Source organism: Cetorhinus maximus, unplaced genomic scaffold, assembly GCF_964194155.1.
Source record: "Cetorhinus maximus unplaced genomic scaffold, sCetMax3.hap1.1 HAP1_SCAFFOLD_678, whole genome shotgun sequence".
Taxonomy (NCBI): Eukaryota; Metazoa; Chordata; class Chondrichthyes; order Lamniformes; family Cetorhinidae; genus Cetorhinus; species Cetorhinus maximus.
The window spans coordinates 4,888-27,051 of record NW_027596620.1 but is presented as its reverse complement, the minus strand read 5'-3'; the positions used below and the strand labels follow the sequence as shown (position 1 = coordinate 27,051).

The window sequence follows — 22,164 nt, the reverse complement described above, 5'->3', positions numbered from 1 at the left end:
AAACTCATTACACTGTCTCTCTCTCACTCTCTCATCATAGCCCTGTATCAATCCCAAACTCATTCCACTGTCTCTCTCATCATAGACCTGTATCAATCCCAAACTCATTCCACTGTCTCTCTCTCATCATAGACCTGTATCAATCCCAAACTCATTCCACTGTCTCTCTCTCATCATCGACCTGTATCAATCGTAGACTCATTCCACTGTCACTCTCGCTCTCATCATAGCCCTGTATCAATCCCAAACTCATTCCTCTACATCTCTATCTCATCAGAGCCCTGTATCAATCCCAAACTCATTCCACTGTCTCTCATCATAGTCCTGTAGCAATCCCAAACTCATTCCACTGTGTCTCTCTCTCATCATAGCCCTGTATCATTCCCAGACTCATTCCACTGTCTCTCTCTCATCATAGCCCTGTATCAATCCCAAACTCATTCCACTGTCACTCTCGTTCTCATCATAGCCCTGTATCAATCCCAGACTCACTCCACTGTCACTCTTGCTCTCATCATAGCCCTGTATCAATCCCAAACTCATTCCTCTGCATCTCTATCTCATCAGAGCCCTGTATCAATGCCAAACTCATTCCACTGTGTCTCTCTCATCATAGTCCTGTATCAATCCCAGACTCATTCCACCTTCTCGCTCTCTCATCATAGCCCTGTATCAATCCCAGACTCATTCCACTGTCACTGTCGCTCTCATCATAGTCCTGTATCAATCCCAGACTCGTTCTACTTTCTCTCTCTCTCTCTCATCATAGCCCTCTATTAATCCCAAACTCATTGCCCTGTGTCTCTCTCATCGTACTCCTGTATCAATCCCAGACTCAATCCACTGTCACTCTCTCTCATCAGAGCCCTGTATCAATCCCAAACTCATTCCACTGTGTCTCTCTCATCATACACCTGCATCAATCCCGGAGTCATTCCGCTGTCTCTGTTTCTCTCTCATCATAGCCCCGTATCAATCCCTGACTCATTCCACTGTGTCTCTCTCTCATCATAGCCCTGTATCAATCCCAAACTCAATCCACTGTGTCTCTCTGTCATCAAAGCCCTGTATCAATCCCAGACTCATTCCACTTTCTCTCTCTCTCATCATAGACCTGTATCAATCCCAGACTTATTCCACTGTCACTCTATCTCATCATAGACCTGTATCAATCCCAGACTGATTCTACTGTCACTCTCTCTCTCTCATCATAGCCCTGTATCAATCCCAAACTCATTCCACTGTGTCTCTCTGTCATCAAAGCCCTGTATCAATCCCAGACTCATTCCACTTTCTCTCTCTCTCATCATAGACCTGTATCAATCCCAGACTCATTCCACTGTCTCCCTCTCTCTCTTTCTCATCAGAGCCCTGTATCAATCCCAGACTCATTCCACTGTGTCACCCTCTCATCATAGACCTGTATCAATTCCAGACTCATTCCACTGTGTCTCTCTCATCATGCTCCTGTATCAATCCCAGATTCATTCTACTTTCTCTCTCTCTCTCATCATAGCCCTGTATCAATCCCAGACTCATTCCACTGTCTGTCTCTCTCTCTGTCTCATCATAGCCCTGTATCAATCCCAGAATAATTCCACTGTGTCTCTCTCTGATCATCGATCTGTATCAATGCCAGACTCATTCCACTGTGTGTCTCTCTTTGTCATCATAGCCCTGTATCAATCCCAGACTCATTCCACTGTCACTCGCTATCTCATCATAGACTTCTATCAATCCCGGACTCATTCCACTGTCACTCTCTCTCTCATCATAGCCCTGTATCAATCCCAGACTCATTCCACTGTCACTCTAACTCATCATAGATCTGTATCAATTCCAGACTCATTCCACTGTCACTCTCAGTCTCATCATAGACTTCTATCAATCCGGGACTCATTCCACTGTCACTCTCTCTCTCATCATAGCCCTGTATCAAACCCAGACTCATTCCACTTTCTCTCTCTCTCATCATAGCCCTGTATTAATCCCAAACTCAATCCACTGTTTCTCTCTCTCATCATAGCCCTGTATCAATCCCAGAGTCATTCCACTGTGTCTCTCTCTTATCATAGACCTGTATCAATCCAAGACTCAATCCACTTTCTCTCTCTCTCTCTCTCTCACATCATAGCCTTGTATCAATCGAGACTCATTCCACTGTGTCTCTCTCATCATAGCCCTGTATCAATCCCAGACTCATTCCACTGTCTCTCCTCTCTCATCATAGCCCTGTATCAATCCCAGACTCATTCCCCTGTCTCTCTCTCACTCTCTGATCATAGCTCTGTATCAATCCCAAACTCATTCCACTCTCTCTCTCTCATCATTGCCCTGTAATGATCCTAAACTCATTCCACTGTCTCCCCCTGTCATCAACGACCTGTCTCAATCCCAGACTCGTTCCACTGTCTTTCTCTCTCTATCATCATAGCCCTTTATCAATCCCTATCTAATTCCACTGTCTCTCTCATCATAGCCCTGTATCAATCCCAGACTCATTCCACTTCTGTCTCTCTTTCTTATCATAGCCCTGTATCAATCCCAAACTAATCCTAACATTCTGCTCATTTCTTACTGTCCCTTATCAAACCCAAATGAATCCCTCTGTCCCCCTCTCACACCATACCCCTGAATCAATCACAGCTTGCGCCCACTGCTTCCTTACACTCCTGTATTAATCCCAGGTTAATCCTATTACCCAGTGTTTTGATGCCTGATTTTGAGCTGCTAGATCTGTTCTCAATCTATCCCACTGAGCACCATGGTCGTGCCATAATACCCAGTGTGTGATCCATTTTCATTTCTGGTGCCTCGGTCGATGCTTGGAAGTTCACCATCTTTATTCTGATTGGAGCTTTCCTGTCATTGTTCAATATAACTAAGTATGTTAGGGCAATTCAGGGGGAAGTCATGAGTCAAGCACATTGCTGTGGGTTTGGAGTGACAGGTTGGCCAGATGGGGTAAGGCCACTAAATTTTCTGCTCTAAAGTGTATTAGTGATCCAGATGGGTTTCCATGAGAATGCAATATTTTCAAATCCTCCACTTCAGATACCAGCCTTTATTGCCTAATATCTTAATTACTTCAATTTCTATTTGCAAAGTGTCCAGATGGGATTTGAACTCAATTTCCAGGTCTCTGGAATACTAGCACATGAAAACAATCACTATGCTGCAACAGTACAATAATATGGTGTACTGTTGGAATGGTGTGCTCTACTGTCAGAGTGACAGTACTGAGGGAGCACTGCACTATGAGAGGGTCAATAATGAATGACTGCTGCACGATCGGAAGGTCAGTACTGAGGGAGTGCTGCACTGTCGGAGGGTCAGTACTGAGGGATCGATGCATAACTGGTGCCAAAGTGGTAAGCGCTGTTTCATGGGGAAAGATTGGAGCAGTTGGGAGTGAGGAGAATTGATGGAAGATTTAAAAATCATGAGGGGGTCTGGACAGAGTATATAGGGAGAAACTATTCAAAATCGTCAACAGGTCAAGAACCAGCGGGCACAGTTTCAAAGTGTTTTGCAAACAAAGTAAATGCGAGGTGAGAAAATGTTTTTTTCACACAGCGAGCAGTTAGGGTTGGGAATGCACTGCCTGGAAGTGTGGTGGAGGCAGGTTTGATTGAGGCATTCAAGAGGGCGTGGGATGGTTATTTAAATAGAAACAATGTGCTGGGGTACGGGGAACAGGCAGGAGATTGGAACGAAGTTAAAATGCTCAGAGAGCCGGTGCAGACACGATGGGCCGAATGGCCTCCTTCTGCACTGTTACTATCCTGGGATTCTGTGATTGTTAGAATGTTGCGTCGCCCCCGCAAAGATTGCTAACCGAAAATATTCAGTTTATTCCCATCTCTGTTTATTGACCAATAAGAATTCCTCAAACCAAGTTAATATATCACCCCCAATCCCAGATGACGGAGAGTGTGATTAAAGAGACTTTATTCAACTGTAAAGCTTTGTTGATTACCCCCAGTCCTTTCCTTATGGTTTGTGTTTCCTGCTGAGCCAGTGACGGAGTTCATCATTCTCCTGGGCCACAATACATTTCTCAACTGCACTGTATCAATCCCAGACTCATTCCACTGTCTGTCTCTCATCATAGACCTGTATCAATCCCAGACTCATTCCACTTTCTCTCTCTCTCTCTCATCATAACCCTGTATCAATCCCAAACTCATTCCACTGTGTCTCTACCTCATCAGAGCCCTGTATCAATCCCAAACTCATTCCACTGTCTCTCTCTCATCATAGCCCTGTATCAATCCCACACTCATTCCACTGTCACTCTATCTCATCTTAGACCTGTATCAATCCCAGACTCATTCCACTGTCACTCTCTATCTCTTCATAGACCTGTATTAATCCTGGACTCATTCCCCTGTCATTTTCTCTCTCATCATAGCGCTGTATCAATCCCAAACTCATTCCACTGTGCTTTCTCATCATTGACCTGTATCAATCCCAGACTCATTCCACTGTGTCTCCCTCTCTTCATAGACCTGTATCAATCCCAAACTCATTCCACAGTCTCTCTCTCATCATAGCCCTGTATCAATCGCAGACTCATTCCACTGTCATTCTGTCTCTCATCATAGCCATGTAATAATCCCAGACTCATTCCACTGTCACTGTGTCTCATCATAGACCTGTTTCAATCCCAGACTCATTCCACTGTCACTCTCTATCTCATCATAGACTTCTATCAATCCCGGACTCATTCCACTGTCACTGTCTCTCTCACCATAGCCCTGTATCAATCCCAGACTCATTCCACTGTCTCTCTCTCTCTCATCCTAGCCCTGTATCAATTCCAGACTCATTCCACTGTCTCTCTCTCTCTCATCATAGCCCTGTATCAATCCTAGACTCATTCCACTGTCTCTCTCTTTCTCTCATCATAGCCCTGTATCAATCCCAAACTCATTCCTCTGCCTCTCTCATCATAGCCCTGTATCAATCCCAGACTCATTCCACTGTCTCTCTCTCTCTCTCTCTCTCAGCATAGCCCTGTATTAATCCCAAACTCATTCCACTGTCTCTCTCTGTCATCAAGTACCTGTATCAATCCCAGACTCATTCCACTGTCTATCTCTCTCTCTCATCATAGCCTTGTATCAATCCCAAACTAATCCTAACATTTTGCTCATTTCTTACTGTCCCCTATCAAACCCAAAATAATCCCTCTGTTCCCCTCTCACACCATACCCCTAAATCAATCACAGCCTGCACCCACTGCTTCCCTACACTCCTTATTAATCCCAAATTAGTCCTATTACCCAGTGTTTTGATGCCTGATTTTGAGCTGCTAGATCTGTTCTCAATCTATCCCACTGAGCACCATGGTCGTGCCACAATACCCAGTGTGTGCTCCATTTTCATTTCTGGTGACTCGGTCGATGCTTGGAAGTTCACCATCCTTATTCTGATGCTTTTCTGTCATTGTTCAATATAACTAAGTATGTTATGAGGGCAATTCAGGGGGTAGTCATGAGTCAAGCACATTGCTGTGGGTTTGGAGTGACAGATTGGCCAGATGGGCTAAGGCCACTAGATTTTCTGCTCTAAAGTGTATTAGTGATCCAGATGGGTTTCCATGAGAATGCAATATTTTCAAATCCTCCACTTCCGATACCAGCCTTTATTGCCTAATATCTTAATTACTTCAATTTCTATTTACAAAGTGTCCAGATGGGATTTGAAGTTCCAGGTCTCTGGAATACTAGCTAATGAAAACAATCTCTAGGCTGCAACAGTACAATAATATGGTGTACTGTTAGAATGTTGGCACTGCCCGAGTGCTGTACTGTCAGAGCAACAGTACTGACGGAGCACTGCACTGTTGAAGTGACAGTACTGAGGGAGTGCTCCACTGTCAGAGGGGCAGTGCTGAGGTAGCGCTGCACTATCAGAGGGTCAGGAATGAGGGACTGCTGCACGGTCAGAATGTTTGTACTGAGGGAGTGCTGCGGTGTCAGAGGACCAGCACTGAGGGAGCAATGCATAACTGGAGCCAAAGTGGTAAGCGCTATGTCATGGGGCTGAAATCTCTCGAATAGTTTCCTAGGCCCACGACCTTCAGGTTCAGAGATGAGAGGGCGCGATTGAGGTCCACTTGAAACAAACCGAAATCTCATGGACCTGGGATCCAAAACTGCTAAATGAAACCTTAAGCAGGGAACATATTTGCACAGGGATATTTTTATAAAATAGTTTTTTGCCCTGGAGCCATCCCTTCCCGTAGAAGCTGATAAACTACATTCAATCTGGTGCAGGGAGATCACTATCAGATTGTCGTAGGAATAGGTATGAGGGAGTCAGTACTTTACGCAACGAGCAGTTCCAAGGGAAGAATTGGGAAACGGAATGGTGGAATTTTTTGCCTTTACTAATTATTCAATTCCTATTTGTCCGCTCCATTCAGACAGCAGGTTCCAGTTCACAACATCTCGCTGCGGGGAATCACTTCTCCTTATCTCTGGATCTTTTAGCCTTTATCTTCAATCTATGTCCTCTGGTCAGCAATAATCCTGCCAGTGGAATCGCCATTAAACTTTTCATGATGTTGAATGCCTCCATTGAATCTCCTCTTAGTCTTCTCTGCTCTCAGGAGGAGATTTAATAGAGATTTCAGTCTCTCCACATTAACTGAAGTCTCTCCTCCCTGATGCCGGTCCAGCCAGTCCAATCTCACACCCTCTCCAAAGCCCTTCAGATCCTTCCTCAAGTATTTTATCCCAAAAATATGAAACTCTCTTGTAAGGATACTATTCTAAAGGGTGTGCAGGATCAGAGAGACTTGGGTAGATATGTGCATAAGCCATTGAAGTTGGCAGGACAGGTAGTGAGAGCTGTTTCTAAAGCATGCAGTATTCTCGACTTCATTAATAGGGAAATAGAGTACAAGAGCAGGGAGGTTCTGATGAACTTATATAAGACACTGGTTATAGACCTCAGCTGGAGTACTGTGCATAGTTCTGGATGCCACATTATAGGAAGGGTGTGAACGCATTGGAGGGAGTGCAGAAGAGGTTTACCAGAATGGTTCCAGGGATGAGACACTTCAGTAATGAGGAAAGATTGGAGCAGTTGGGACTGAGGAGAATTGATGGAAGATATAAAATTTAAAATTTCCCACTGAACCCACAAATCCCTCCAGCACGGAAGCCACAAATCCCACTGAGACTCGCAAACTGCACTTCACTGAACCCACAAATCCCACTAAACTCAGGCCCCAAACCACACGTTCACTGAACCCACAAATCCCACTGAAACTCTAAAACCGCTCTTCACTGAACCCACAAATCGCCCTGAACCCCAAATTCCCGCTGACACTGAACCCACAAATCCCACTAACAACCAGGAACCAAACCAAACTTCACTGATCCCACAAATCCCACTAACACTTAGATCCCAAACTGCACTTTCATTGAACCCACAAATCCCACTTAACCCCGAATTCCCGCTGACACTGAAACCACAAACCCCACTAACACCTAGGAACCAAACCGCATTTCCACTGAACCCACAAATTCCACTGAACCCCCAGATCAAACTAACACTTAGGCCTGAAATCGCGCTATCACAGAACGCACAAATCCCACTGAACCCCTAAATCCCCCGAACACCGAACCCAGAGATCCCGAACCCCTAAGTCCCACTGACATTGAACACACAAATCCCACTAACACTTAGGCGCCAAACCACACATTCACTGAACCCCAATCCCACTGAACCCCAAATACCACTAACTCTTAGGCCCCAAAACCACACTTTCACTGAACCCCTAAATCCCACTGACGCCTAGGAAGCAAACCGCACTTCACTGAACCCTTAAATCCCACTAACACTTAGGCCCCTAACCACACATTCACGGAACCCACAAATCCCACTGAAATTCAAAAACCGCACCTCACTGAACCAACAAATCCGACTGAAACCCTAAAACCGCACTTCACTGAACCCACAAATCCCACCGAACCCCTAAACCCCACAGAAACTGAACCCACAAATCCCACTAACACCTGGGAACCAAAGTGCCCTTCACCGAACCCACAAATCCCACTAACACCAAGGAAACAAACCGAATTTCACTAAACCCACAAATCCCACTGTAACCCCAGATCCAGCTAACATTTAGGCCTGAAATCGCGCTATCACAGGACCCACAAGTCCCACTAAAACATAGGAACCAAACCGCACTTCACTGAACCCACAATTCCCACTGGACCCACAAATCCCTCTAGCACAGAACCCACAAATCCCACAGAGACTCGAAAACTGCACTTCACTGAACCCACAAATCCCACTGAAACCCTAAAACCGCACTTCACTGAACACACAAATCCCACTGAGCCCCTAAATCCCACTAACAGTGAACCCACAAATCCCACTAAACCTAGGCCCCAAACCACACATTCACTGAACCCACAAATCCCAATGAAACTCTAAAACCGCACTTCACTGAACCCACAAATCCCACTGAACCCCAAATTCCTGCTAACACTAAACCCACAAATCCCACTAACACCCAGGAACCAAACAATATTTCACTGAACCCAGAAATCCCACTGATGCCTAGGAAGCAAACCACACTTCACTGAACCCACAAATCCCACTAACACTTAGATCCCAAACCGCACTTTCATTGAACCCACAAATCCCACTTAACCCTGCATTCCCGCTGACACTGAAACTACAAATCCCACTAACACCTAGGAACCAAACCGCATTTCCACTGAACCCACAAATCCCACTGAACTCCCAGATCCACCTAACACTTAGGCCTGAAATCGCGCTATCACTGAACCCACAAATCCCACTAACACTTCGGCCCCAAACCACACATTCACTGAACCCACGAATCCCACTGACACCTAAATCCCACTAACACTGAACTCCAAATCCCACTGAAACCCTCAAACTGCACTTAACTCAACCCACAAATCCCACCCAACTGAACCCCAAATCCCACTAACACTGAACCCAAAAATCCCACTGAAACCCGCAATCCTACTAACACTTAACCCACAAATCCAACTAACACTGAACCCTAAATCCCACTGAGACCCTCAAACTGCACTTCACTGAACCCACAAATCCCACCGAACCCATAATCCCAGTGACAGTAAACACACAAATCCCACTAACACCTGGGAACCAAATGGCACTTCACTGTGCCCACAAATCCTACTGAACCCTCAAATCAAACTAACACTTACGCCTTAAATCGTGATATCACAGAATCCACGAATCCCACTGACACTTGGGCTCTAACCGCACTTTCACTGAAACCACAAATCCCACTGAACCCCTAAATCCCACTAACGCCGAACCCACAAATTGTGTATGTACGTATGTATGTATATAAGCAGACCAGATTACACAGTTTAGTTGGGTAATTGACTTCCATATAGCACGCTGTTTCTGTTGCCCTGCAAAGATAGTCAGTGAAAAGCCTCTTCAAGATGGCCCCTTCACCCATCTCCCGAACAGGCCTCGTCTGCTGCATCCTCCAGTGCTTTCCAGTAGATCAGCAGCTCGTAGGGTTTCACCCTGTGAGAGGTGATGAGTTTACGGAAGCCGCAAACAGAAAACTTCACATTCCAATTGTAGAACTTCTGCTCCAAGTGGATTTCCACTGGTGTAATCTTCAACTCCGCCAAGCACAGCCCGACGTAAACATCCTCCAGTTTAAAGTGGGGGACCGTCCTGGAAATAATCCAGACTCGGTGGGCAACATCAGCCGAGAGCATGTACCCAGTGCCGGAGCAGAATGGTGGGTATGTTTCCTGAGGATATTCCTGTTCGCTGACGTACCATTTACTGAATTTCTCCCTGATAGGTCCAGAATTCCACATGATGAAGCCGGTGAAGATATCCGTGTGATTCATTCCCAGCAAGAGCTTGGTCAGGTGATCGGTGTTGACAAACATGTCGGAATCGGTTTTCATCACGAAGGAGGTGGACGGACAGAATCGGCTCACCCATTCCAGGCCCATTAGCACCTTGGTGGTCAGGTTGTAATATGTGTCGGTGAAATTTTTCTGGATGATGTCCTTGTGCAGTGAACTTTCTTTCAGCAGCTGCTCCTGATGCTCCCGGCTGTACCCGAGCAGGAAGTAGCTCACCACCCTCTTGCCATGGGTTGTCCGCGCTCGCCCCCAGGTCTGGCGAATGACCGAGCGAGCTTCCAACTGGTCTTGGGCACTGGTGACCAGAAGGACCAGGAATGGGGGACTGGTGTCACAGCTGCTGTTGGGTAGCATGAGGAAGGAATGGTCATTTAACTTTGCAGAATGCCAATGTTCAACACCGTATTGGCTTAAGTATCTGATCAGAGGAAAGATTAACAAGGGGGCAACAACATACGACCATTTCCTTTTGAGAAATGATTTCAAACAAAAGCTTCTTTGATAAAATATCCTTATGCTCTGAAGCACCTGTAACATAAAATAAACAAGTTGGGTTTGGTGGAATCCAGAAAATGCAAGAGGAATTATTTTCCAGATTAAGATTATTTGACTGGATTTGGGATACAAATACAAGAGGATGTCATTCAGCTCCTAGAGCCTGTTACACAGGAACGGGGGGAGGTTATTCAGCCCCTAGAGCCTATTACACAGGAACGGGGAGAGGAAATTCAGCCCCTAGAGCCTGTTATACAGGAACAGGGGGAGGTTATTCAGCCCCTAGAGCCTGTTACAGAGGAACAGGAGAAGGTCATTCAGCCCCGAAAGCCTATTACACAGGAACAGGAAGAGGTTCTTCAGCCCCTTGGGTCTGTCACACAGTAACTGAGGAGGAATTGCAGCACTCAAAACATCTACAGGAATCTGGCACAGAACATCTAGTGACTGAGTTGCTTCAGTCTGACAAAAAGTTCAGTGAAAGGTAGGAACAAACAGAGAAAGAGCTGGACATAAGACAGCATGAGCAGTTTTCGCACAAGCACATACCTAAGAGACTCGTCACTCCCTGTGTACGGTGATAGGTATCAGGGTCACTGGTCCCTTTAACTGGTACCACCGGATTTGTCTTGGTCGAGGTGCGTTCGATGCTAACGGTGAATTAATGTATACACGAACAATCTTGTTAACAACTGCACACAAACCCGGAGTTCAATTCTTGCCTATAATGAATCCCACAACCTCACTCTCTGCTCGGTGCCAGTAAACAAGAACGGGTGTGGTTGAAGTGCATCGTAAAAACTGTACCCTGTCCTTACTGTTAATGACTTCCCATCAATTATAAATATTATAGGTAACAAAAGTTCCTCCAGATGATGTTTGTGTGATACAGGTGCCAATCTCACAAAGAATTTGCATCAAACAGCTGCTGCACTGTGACATAGCTCACCAACTGTGGTTTAAAATTTATTGGATAAAGAAGGTATTTGCTGCAAACATATACAGTATATATGCTGAATGCAGGGACCCTTTTCAAACCATTGAAGAGCAGTGAGACACTCTCTCCATTGAAGAGCAGCGAGGCTCTCTCTCCATCGAAGAGCAGGGAGGCTCTCTCCATCGAAGAGCAGCGAGACAATCTCTCCGTCGAAGAGCAGCAACACTCTCTCCATCGAAGAGCAGCGAGATATTTTCTCCATCGAGGAGCAGTGAAACTCTCTCCATCAAAGAGCAGTGAGACACTCTCCATTGAAGAGCAGCGAGACACTCTCTCCATTGAAGAGCAGCGAGACACTCCATTGAAGAGCAGTGAGACACTCTCTCCATTGAAGAGCAGCGAGGCTCTCTCTCCATTGAAGAGCAGGGAGGCTCTCTCCATCAAAGAGCAGCGAGACAATCTCTCCATTGAAGAGCAGCAACACTCTCTCCATCGAAGAGCAGCGAGACAATCCGTCGAAGAGCAGCAACACTCTCTCCATTGAAGAGCAGCGAGACATTTTCTCCATCGAGGAGCAGTGAAACTCTCTCCATCAAAGAGCAGCAAGAGTCCCCATTGAAGAGAAGCAAAATTCTGTCTCCACTGAAGAGCAGCAAGACTCCCTGTTTATCGCAGAGCAGTGGGTCTCTCTCTCCATCAAAGAGCAGCGCACTCTCTCTCTCCATTGAAGAGCAGTGCGCTCTCTCTCTCCATTGAAGAGCAGTGAGACTCTCTATCGAAGACCAGTGTGACTCTCCATTGAAGAGCAGTGAGACTCTCTCTCTCTCGAAGAGCAGTGAGACTCTCTCCATTGAAGAGAAGCAAGGCTCTCTCTCTATCAAAAAGCAGCGAGACACATCCTCCCTCGAAGAGCAGCAAGACTCTCTCATCGAAGATCAGCGAGACTCTCTCTCATCGAAGATCAGTGAGACTCCCTCTGTCCATCGAAGAGCAGTGAGACTCTCGCTCTCCATCGAAAAGAAGTGAGACTGTCTTTCCATCGAAGAGCAGCGAGACTCCATCCCGATCGAACAGCAGCGAGATTCTCTCCCCATTGAAGAGCTGAGTTGTGAGACTCTTTCCCTCCATTGATGAAAAGCGAGACGCTCTCGATCAAAAAGCAGTGAGACTCTCTCTCCATCAAAGAACAGCGAGACTCTCTCTCCATTGAAAAGCAATGAGACATTCTCTCCATCAATGTGCAGTGAGACTCTCCATTGAAGAACAGCGAGACTCTCTCGATCAAAGAGTAATGAGACTCTCCCCAGCGAAAAGCAGCAAGACTCTCTCACCCTCTCCATCAAAGAGCAGTGAGACTCTCTCTCTCTCCATCAAAGAGCAGCGAGACTCTCTCTCCCTCTCCATCCAAGAGCAGCGAGGCTCTCTCTCCATCAAAGAGCAGCGAGACTCTCTATCGCAGAACAGCGAGACTCCCTCCATCGACGAGCAGTGAAACTCTCTGTTGAAGAGCGGCGAAATTCCCTCTCTCCATCGCAGAGCTGTGAGACTCTCTCTCTCCATTGAAGAGCACTGAAGCTCTCTATCTCTCTCCATTGAAGAACAGCTAGACTCTCTCTATCGAAGAGCAGTGAGACTCTCTCAATATTAAAGAGCAGTGAGACTCTCTCAATATCGAAAAGCAGTGAGACTCTCCCTCTCCATCAAAGAGCAGCGAGACTCTCTCTCCCCATGAAAGAGCAGTGAGACTCCCTCTCCTTCGAAGAGCAGTGAGACTCTCTCTCTGTCTCCATCCAAGAGCAGCAAGGCTCCCTCTCCATCAAAGAGCAGTGAGACTCTCTCTCTATCGCAGAACAGCGAGACTCTCTCCCTCTATCGATGATCAGCGAAACTCTCTTTCTATCGAAGAGCGGCGAAATTCCCTCTCTCTATCAAAGAGCAGCCAGGCACTCTATCCATCGCAGAGCTGTGAGACTCTCTCTCTCTCTCTCTCCATTGAAGAACAGCTAGACTCTATCAAAAAGCAGTGAGACTCTCTCAATATCAAAGAGCAGTGAGACTCTCAATATTGAAGAGCAGTGAGACTCTCCTCCACCAAAGAGCAGCGAGACTCTCTCCATTGAAGATCAGTGAGACACTCCCTTCATCAAAGAGCAATGAGACTCTCTCTCCACTGAAAAGCAGTGAGACATTCTCTCCACCAAAGAGCAGCGAGACTCTCCCTCCATCGAAGACCAGTGATATTTTCTCTCTATCGAAGAGCAGCGAGGCTCTTTCTCCCTTCATCGATGAGCAGTAAGACACTCTTCATCGAAGAGCAGTGAAGCTCTCTATTTATCGAAGAGCAGTGACACTCCCTCTTCATTGTAGAGCAGCAAGACTCTCAATCAAAGAGCAGTGAGACTCTCTATCAAAGAACAGCAAGACTCTCTCCCTCCTTCGACGAGCAGCGAGACTCTCTCTCTCTATCGAAGAGCAGCGAGACTCTCGCTGTCTCTCTCTCCATTGAAGAACACTGAGACTCTCTATCTCTCACCATTGCTGAATAGCTAGACCCTTTCTATCGAACGGCAGCGAGACTCTCTCTGATTCGAAGAGCAGCGAGACTCTCTCTCTCCATCAAAGAGCAGCAAGACTATCTCTCTCCGACGAAGAGAAGTGAGTCTCACTCTCTCCATCGAAGAGCCGCGAGACTCTCTCTCTCTCTCTCTCCATCAAAGAGCAGCAAGACTCCCTCTCTCCCTATCGAGGAGCAGTGAGACTCTCCATTGAAGAGCAGCGGGACTTTATCTCTCTCTATCAAAGGGCAGTGAGACTGTCCATTGAAGAGCAGTGGGACTCTCTATCGAAGACCAGCGAGACTCTCACTTTATCAAAGAGCAGTGAAAATCTATTTCTACCGAAGAACAGCGAGATGCTCTCTCTCCCTCCATTGACGAGCAGAGAGACACTCTCTATCAAAGAGCAGCGCAACTCTGCATTTATCGAAGCGCAGCGAGAACTCCTCACCATCAAAAAGCAGTGAGACTCTCTCTCTATTGAAGACCAGCAAGTCTCTCTCCCCGTTGTAGAGCAGCGAGACTATCGAAGAGCAGCAAGACTCTCTCTCTCTCTCTCTCTTCATCAAAGAGCAGCAAGACTCTCTCTCTCTCTCCATCGAAGAGCAGTGAGATTCTCTCTCCATTGAAGAGCAGCGAGACTCTCTCTCCATTGGAGAGCAGCGAGACTCTCTCTCCATTGGAGAGCAGTGAGATTCTCTCTCCATTGAAAAGCAGCGAGACTCTCTCTCCATTGAACAGCAGGGAGATTCTCTCTCCATTGAAGAGCAGCAGGATTCTCTCTCTCTCGAAGGCCAGCAAGACTCTCTATCGAAGAGCAGCAAATCTCTCTCTCCATTGAATAGCAGTGAGACTCTCTCTCTCTCTCTCCATCGAAGAGCAGGGAGATTCTCTCTCCATTGAAGGGCAGGGAGTTTCTCTCTCCATTGAAGAGCAGCGAGACACTCTCTCTATCGAAGAGCAGGGAGATTCTCTCTCTATTGAAGAGCTGCGGTATTCTCTCTTTCTCGAAGGCCAGTAAGACTCTCTCTCTCTATTGAAGAGCAGCAAGTCTCTCTCTCTCCATCGAAGAGCAGCAAAACTCACTCTCTCCATCGAAGAGTAGCGCGACTCTCTCCATCGAAGAGCAGCGAGACTCTCTCTCTCTCTCCATTGAAGAGCAGCAAGGCTCTCTCCCCATTGAAGAGCAGGGAGACTCTCTCTCTCCATCGAAGAGCAGCGAGACTCTCTCCCTCTGTTGAAGAGCAGCAAGTCTCGCTTTCTGTATCCAAGGGCAGCAAGTCTCTCTCTATCCATCAAAGAGCAGCAAGACTCTCCGTCGAAGTGTAGTGAGACTCTGTCTCCATCGAAGAGCAGCGAGACTCTCTCTCTATGTCCAAGAGCAGTGAGACACTCTCACTATCAAAGAACAGTGAGATCTCACCCCATCGAAGAGCAGTGATACTCTCTCTCTCGCTCTCTATCAAAGACCAGCAAACCCTATCTTTCTCCATCGAGGAGCAGTGAGACTTCCTCTCTCTCCACTGATGGGTAGCGAGACTCCCTCTCCCCATCGAAGAGCAGTGCGACTCTATCTTCATTGAAGAGCAGCTAAACTCTCTCTATCGAAAGCAGTGAGACATTTCCTCTATCGAAGAGCAGTGAGACTCTCTCCTCTTTGAAACGCAGTGAGATTCTGTCTCCTTTGAAGAGCAGTGAGACTCTCTTTCTATTGAAGAGCAGTGCGGCTCTCTCTGCATTAAAGAGCAGCGAGGCACTCTCTATATCGAAAAGCAGCGAGACACTTCCTCCATTGAAGAGCAGCGAGATGCTCTACCTATCTCCATCGAAAAGCAGCGAGACTCTCTCTCTCCATTGAAGAGCAACAGGACTCTCTATGTCCATTGAAGAGCAGTGAGACCTTCTTTGTCCAGCGAAGGGTCAGTGAGATTCTCTCTCTCCATCAAAGAGCAGTGAGACTCTGTCTCCATTGAAGAGCAGCAGCACTCTCTATGTCCATTGAAGAGCAGTGAGACCTTCTTTGTCCAGCGAAGGGTCAGTGAGATTCTCTCTCTCCATTGAAGAGCAGAGATTCCCTATCTATTGACGAGCACTGAGGCTCTCTCTCCATCAAAGAGCAGCGAGACTTTCTCTCTATCAAAGAGCAGCGAGACTCTCTTTCCATCAAAGAACAGCAAGATTCTCTCTCAATTGAAGAGCAGTGAGACTCTCGCTCTCCATCGAAGAGCAGCGGGATTCTCCATCTATCGAAGAGCAGCGGGATTCTCCATCTATCGAAGAGCAGGGAGATTCTGCCTTCAATGAAGAGCAGTGAGACTCTTTCTCTCCATCGAAGAGCAGCAGGCCTGACTATCTCCATCGAAGCCCGCGCGATTCTCTCTCCATTGAAGAGCAACGAGACTCTCTCAATATCGAAGAGCAGTGAGACTCTTTCTCTCCATCGAAGAGCAGCAGGCTTGACTATCTCCATCGAAGCCCGCATGACTCTCTCTCCATCGAAGAGCAGCGAGACTCCCTCAATATCGAAGAGCAGCAAGTTCATTGTTAGTAGGATTTAGGGGTTCAGTAGGATTTCTGGGTTCAGTGAAATGCGGTTTGGATCCTAGGTGTTAGTGGGATTTCTGGGTTCAGTGAAATGTGGATTGGTTCCTAGGTGTTAGTGGGATTTGTAGTTTCAGTGACAGTGTGGTTTGAGGCCTAAGTGTTAGTGGGATTTGGCGGTTTCAGAGGGGGTGGTATTTGTGGGTTCTATCTTAGTGGGATTTAGGGGTCCAGTGGGATTTGTGTGTTCAGTGTTAGTACGGTTTGGGGCTGAAGGGTTAGTGGGATTTGTGTGGTCAGTGTTAATTGGATTTGGGGGTTCAGTGTTAGTTGGATTTGGGGGTTCAGTGTTAGTGGGATTTATGGGCTCTGTGTTAGTGATATTTGGGAGTTCAATGTTAGTGGGAGCTGGGGGTTCAGTGTTAGGGGTTTGAGGCCTAAGTGTTAGTGGGATTTGTGGGGTCAGTGTTAGTTGAATTGGGGGTTCAGTGTTGGTTGGACTTGGGGGATTGTTGTTAGGGGTTTGAGGCCTAAGTGTCTGTGGGATTTAGGGGTTCAGTGGGATTTGTGGGTTCAGTGAAAGCGCGGTTTGGGGACTAAGTGTTAGTGGGATTTGTAGATTCTGTGATAGCGCGATTTCAGGCCTAAGTGTTAGTTGGATTTGGGGGTTCACTGCTAGTGTGATTTAGGGCGTCAGTGGGATTTGTGGGTTCAGTGTCCGTGAGATTTAGGGGTTCCGTGGGATTTGTGGGTTCAGTTCTAGTAGGATTTCTGGATTCTGTGTTAGTGGGATTTGTGGGTTCTGTGTTAGTGGGAGCTGGGGGTTCAGTGTTAGAGATTTGGGGCATAAGTGTTAGTGGGATTTGTGGGTTCTGTGATATCACAATTTCAGGCCTAATTGTTTAAATTAGGGGTTCACTGAACACATTCACTAAACCCACAAATCCCATGGAACCCCTAAATCCCACTTTCACAGAAACCACAAATCCCACTAACACGGAACCCGCACATCCCAATAACACAGAGCCCACAAACCCCACTAAGACTGAACCCCCAAATCCAACTAACACTTAGGCCCCAAACCGCACTTTCACTTAACACACAAATTCCACGGAAACCCTAAATATCACCAACACTGAACCCACAAATCCAAATGAATCCCTAAATCCCACTAACACTGAACCCACAAATCCCATCCCCACTGAACCCCCCATCCAACTAACACAGACCCCACAAATCCTACTTACACTTCGGCCCCAAATCGCACTTTCACAGAACCCACAAATCCCACTAACACTTAGGCCCCAAACCTCACGATTACTGAACCCACAAATCCCACAAGCACTTAGGCCTCAATCCCCTATCACTGAGCCCCCAATTCCCACTAACACTGAACTCCGATATCCAACTAACACTGAACCCCCAAATCCCACTAACACTTAGGCCCCAAACTGCACTTTTACTGAACTCACAAATTCCACTAACACCTAAATCCCACTAACACCTGAACCCCAAATCCAACTAAAACTTAGGCCTCCAACCCAACTATCACCGAACCCCCAAATCCAACTAAATCATAGGGCCCAACCCCAGTATCACTGGACCCCCAAATCCAATGGAGACGTAGGCCTCAAATTCCACTATCGTCGAACGCCCAAATCCCACTGAAACTTGTGCCTGAAACCGCAATCTCTCTGAACCCCAAACAACTATCACTGAGACCCCCAAATCCCACTGACACTTAGGCCTCAAATCCCAATATCACTGAACCCACAAATCCCACTTACACTGAACCCACAAATCTGACTAACACTTGGGCCTGAAACCCCATTATAACTGAACCCCAGACCAACCATCAATGAACCCACAAATCCCACGAATACTTAGGCCTGACTTTCCACTATCATTGAATCCCCAAATCCCACTATCACTGAACCCCCAAATCCTACTGACACGTAGGCCTCAACCCCCACTATCAAAGCACCCAGACTAGCAGGTTTTAACCCAGTCAAGATACACACAGACACACACATAGGCACACACCCCGCTACAATTCCAGTTCAAGAAATAATTTCCATTCACATTATAGGCGGTAATATCTCTTCGTGACCAAGAGGGCAGTCATAACACAAGGGCGTAAAGGAAGAACACTGAGCAAGACATACCAACATTTGGAATTTATATATGAGATTACGAATTAGCAGCAAAAGTCAGCCAGTCGGCCCCTCAAATCTGCTGTGCTATTCAATAAGATCTGGGCTGATCTGAATGTAATAAATCACTGAAGTGCTGCAATAGAGTGAGTGATATTTACGAACGAGTGTGAGGTCTAGAGATGGAACTGGTTGTCTTTTAGCTGGCAATGCTACTTCAGAAAGAATGCAACTTTCGTTCATGTGCTAGTTAATTAGCGTGATGAGAATTGCCTAATTGGCTCTCAGTGCCGAATCTATCCTACAACGTCAGGGAATTAAATTGCTGCCATCTGTCTGTTCATTTAAAAAAAAAATCTAGCTTGGCTGATGTTGCAACTCCAGTCTCCCTATGGAAACCCCACAGGGTACAAATGAAAGGGTCTGGAAAGGTACTGAGTCAAAGCTGAATACTGAGAGTTTGCCTCTGCACCACGGACGGGCAGATCACGTTACAGGGAACATGCTTGAAACATTTAACAATGTCATAAAAATATACTATGCCATCCTTGCTGTCATCGGTGTTCCTGGTAAGTGACTGTAAAGCGGTGAAGTCGTGTTAATCTGTGTGTGAGCTGGTCTCATGTTTTGCTCTGTGACTGATAAGATTACTTGCTGATATAGATTTTACCGTCATCGAGCTACCCGGGCATTGCCCCAACTCCTTTAATTCAAATATCCTGAGCAGCCTCAGCAGTTTTATCCCATTGCCCGAAACTTAAGGTCAAACTTTTTCGGCATATCACAGGAGCTGCTAAGTTATTGTTTCTTGTGGTATGTCTGGTGCTGGTGAACCTGACCTCATTGCAGGCAATCCTCCGACATGAGAGCCGGTGTAGAATTATTCTGAGCGTGGGCCAAGGGTGGGGCGGTGGGGGGAGGGGGATAAAAAACCTGGCTCCAGTCACCATGATTCCCTGTGAATACCTGTCCCTGTAAGATTGTGGGAACTGTGGATCACTCTGACATTGCTCTGCGCGGACTGAATCATCCAGGTCTGTAACTGATTTTTTTTTGTATGAGGGGTCAATTAAATTAAAGTGCATGGGATTGGGGGCAGTGTATTGAGGTGGATAGAAAACTGGTTGGCAGACAGGAAACAAAGAGTAGGAATAAACGGGTCTTTTTCCGAATGGCAGGCAGTGACTAGTGGAGTACTGCAGGGATCGGTGCTGGGAGCCCAGTTATTCACAACATATATTAATGATTTAGATGAGGGAATTAAATGTAATATCTCCAAATTTGCAGATGACACAAAGCTGGGTGGGAGGGTGAGCTTTGAGGAGGATGCAGAGATGCTTCAGTGTGGACAAGCTGAGTGAGTGGGCAAATGCGTGGCAGACGCAGTATAATGTGGATAAATGTGAGGTTATCCATTTTGGTAGCAAAAACAGGAAGGCAGATTATTATCTGAATGGCTATAAATTGAGAAAGGGGAATGTGCAACGAGACCTGGGTGTCCTTGTACACCATCGCTGAAGGTAAGCATGCAGGTACAGCAGGTGGTAAAGAAGGCAAATGGTATGTTGGCCTTCATAGCCAGAGAATTCGAGGACAGGAACAGGGATGTATTGCTGCAATTGTACAGGGCCTTGGTGATACCACACCTGGAATATTGTGTGCAGTTTTGGTCTCCTTATCTGGGATGGCGGGACTGACATATGAGGAGAGATTGAGTCGATTAGGATTATATTTGCTGGAGTTCAGAAGAATGAGGGGGGATCTCATAGAAACCTATAAAATTCTAACAGGACTAGACAGGGTAGATTCAGGAAGGATGTTCCCGATGGTGGGGGAGTCCAGAACCAGGGGTCACAGTCTGAGGATATGGGGAGGATTGAGATGAGAAATTTCTTCAGCCAGAGAGTGGTGAGCCTGTGGAATTTCCTACCACAGAATGTAGTTGAGACCAAAAAATTGTATGCTTTCAAGATGGAGTTAGATATAGCTCTTGGGGTGAAAGGGATCAAAGGATATGGGGAGAAAGTGGGAGCAGGCTATTGAGTTGGATGATCAGCCATGATCATGACGAATGACGGAGCAGGATCGAAGGGCCAAATGGCCTACTCCTGCTCCTAGTTTCTATGTTTCTATAATTCCTGTCAATGATTCAGCGTCTTTAGACACGAAAACACGTAATTATGCAAGCTTGTTGCATAATGAATGATCTGCAATAGTGTAAGATCTACTGTGTGTGGGGTTTTATTTCAATTGCCTTGCTACAGATGTGAAACCCAGATTTTTAAAAACTTCTTTTTTTTTGCTTATGGCTCAGTAAAACTTTATTGAAAGCTAGAACCCTAATCCTGCCATAGATGGGGCATCCAGTCCCTGAGCAAGAAACCAATCACCAATTCTGGGTGTCTTTGTGCGTGGCCTAATGAAGGAACCAGACCGGTCAGTCATAAGCCCGAAAAAACGTTTAAATAAAAAGTTCATAAAAAAATAGGTTAATTAACAAGCCACCAATTCTGATAATTGTCTGTCCACGCTCTTGTCCCCAATCTGGTAAACCCATATGCGGGTTGGTCAGGAAAGGGTTGGTGTCGGCAATGAAATGTTTTAAATTTTAGCTTCTTATCCAGATTTGGAAATTGAACCCTATCCTTACTGTCCAGAATAAGACAAAAATCTTTTAATTTGATTTATACTTGCTTCCCCCCTTTTCTTACAGTTAATGTAGTGGCGATTGTGACCCTGGCTCGGGGAAAATGCGGCCTCTCCAATTGTACCACTCGCTACCTGGTGGCCATGGCAATGGTGGATCTACTTTTCATTATCACTGATGTCATACTGTGGAGGATCAGTTATTATTATTTCCCGGGCTCTTTCCTGGACATTACCCCAGTATGCAGTGTGATCAATGTCCTCAATCGGGCAGCTACCGACTGTTCTGTCTGGTTCACCGTCACCTTCACCTTGGACCGATTTGTTGCTAGAGACTGAAAACAAAATATTGCACTGAGAAAACTGCGGCTGGGGTTCTAGCAATAACCTGCATTTTGCTCTGTTTAAAAAATTTCCCGTACTACTTTACACTTGAACCCCAATGGACAATTGAACACGTACCATGGTTCTGTGAGGTAAAGGCAGAATATTTCACTGAGCCTGGATGGATTGGATTTGACTGGTTCAATACGGCTTTAACTCCACTGCTTCCATTCGCTTTCATCCTGTTACTCAACGCTTTGACCGTCAGACACATTTTAGTGTCCAGTCGAGTCCGTAAGGGACTGAGGGGTCAGAGCCAGGGAGAGAATGGCAGTGACCCAGAGATGGAGAGCAGGAGGAGGTCTGTGATTTTACACTTCACCATCTCCGGCAGCTTCATTCTCCTGTGGTCGGTTTATGTTGTAGAATTCTTATATCATAACTTCACAGGAACAGATCCCAGGGATTACAACGATTCAGAAAATATTTTTGAAAATGTAGGTGACATGCTGCAGGTTTTGAACTGCTGCACCAACACATTTATTTATGGGACGACCCAGTCCAGGTTTAGGGAGCAGTTGAAGATGGCG

The 22,164-nt window shown here is 46.3% G+C and overlaps 1 protein-coding gene across 1 annotated transcript; it reads right to left on the bottom strand.

The window, feature by feature from the left end:
- Nucleotides 1–9,485: 9,485 nt before the first annotated feature.
- On the bottom strand, nucleotides 9,486–21,848 carry LOC144674482 (beta-1,3-galactosyltransferase 5-like). Its single transcript, XM_078535817.1, has 3 exons — nucleotides 21,713–21,848; nucleotides 21,414–21,585; nucleotides 9,486–10,341 (listed from the first exon to the last, which is right to left on the bottom strand). The coding sequence occupies exons 1-3, from the start codon at nucleotides 21,846–21,848 to the stop codon at nucleotides 9,486–9,488; spliced, it is 1,164 nt and encodes a 387-aa protein (XP_078391943.1).
- Between the last annotated feature and the right edge of the window lie 316 nt (nucleotides 21,849–22,164).

Coding starts and splice junctions, on each gene's coding strand:
- LOC144674482 (XM_078535817.1), bottom strand. CDS start 21,848: ATGTGTCTGACGGTCAAAGCGTTGAGTAACAGGATGAAAGCGAATGGA. Junction 21,586..21,712: donor CTTTACCTCACAGAACCATG/GTACGTGTTCAA, acceptor TTTTGTTTTCAG/TCTCTAGCAACAAATCGGTC. Junction 10,342..21,413: donor GACATCAGTGATAATGAAAA/GTAGATCCACCA, acceptor TCCTCTGATCAG/ATACTTAAGCCAATACGGTG.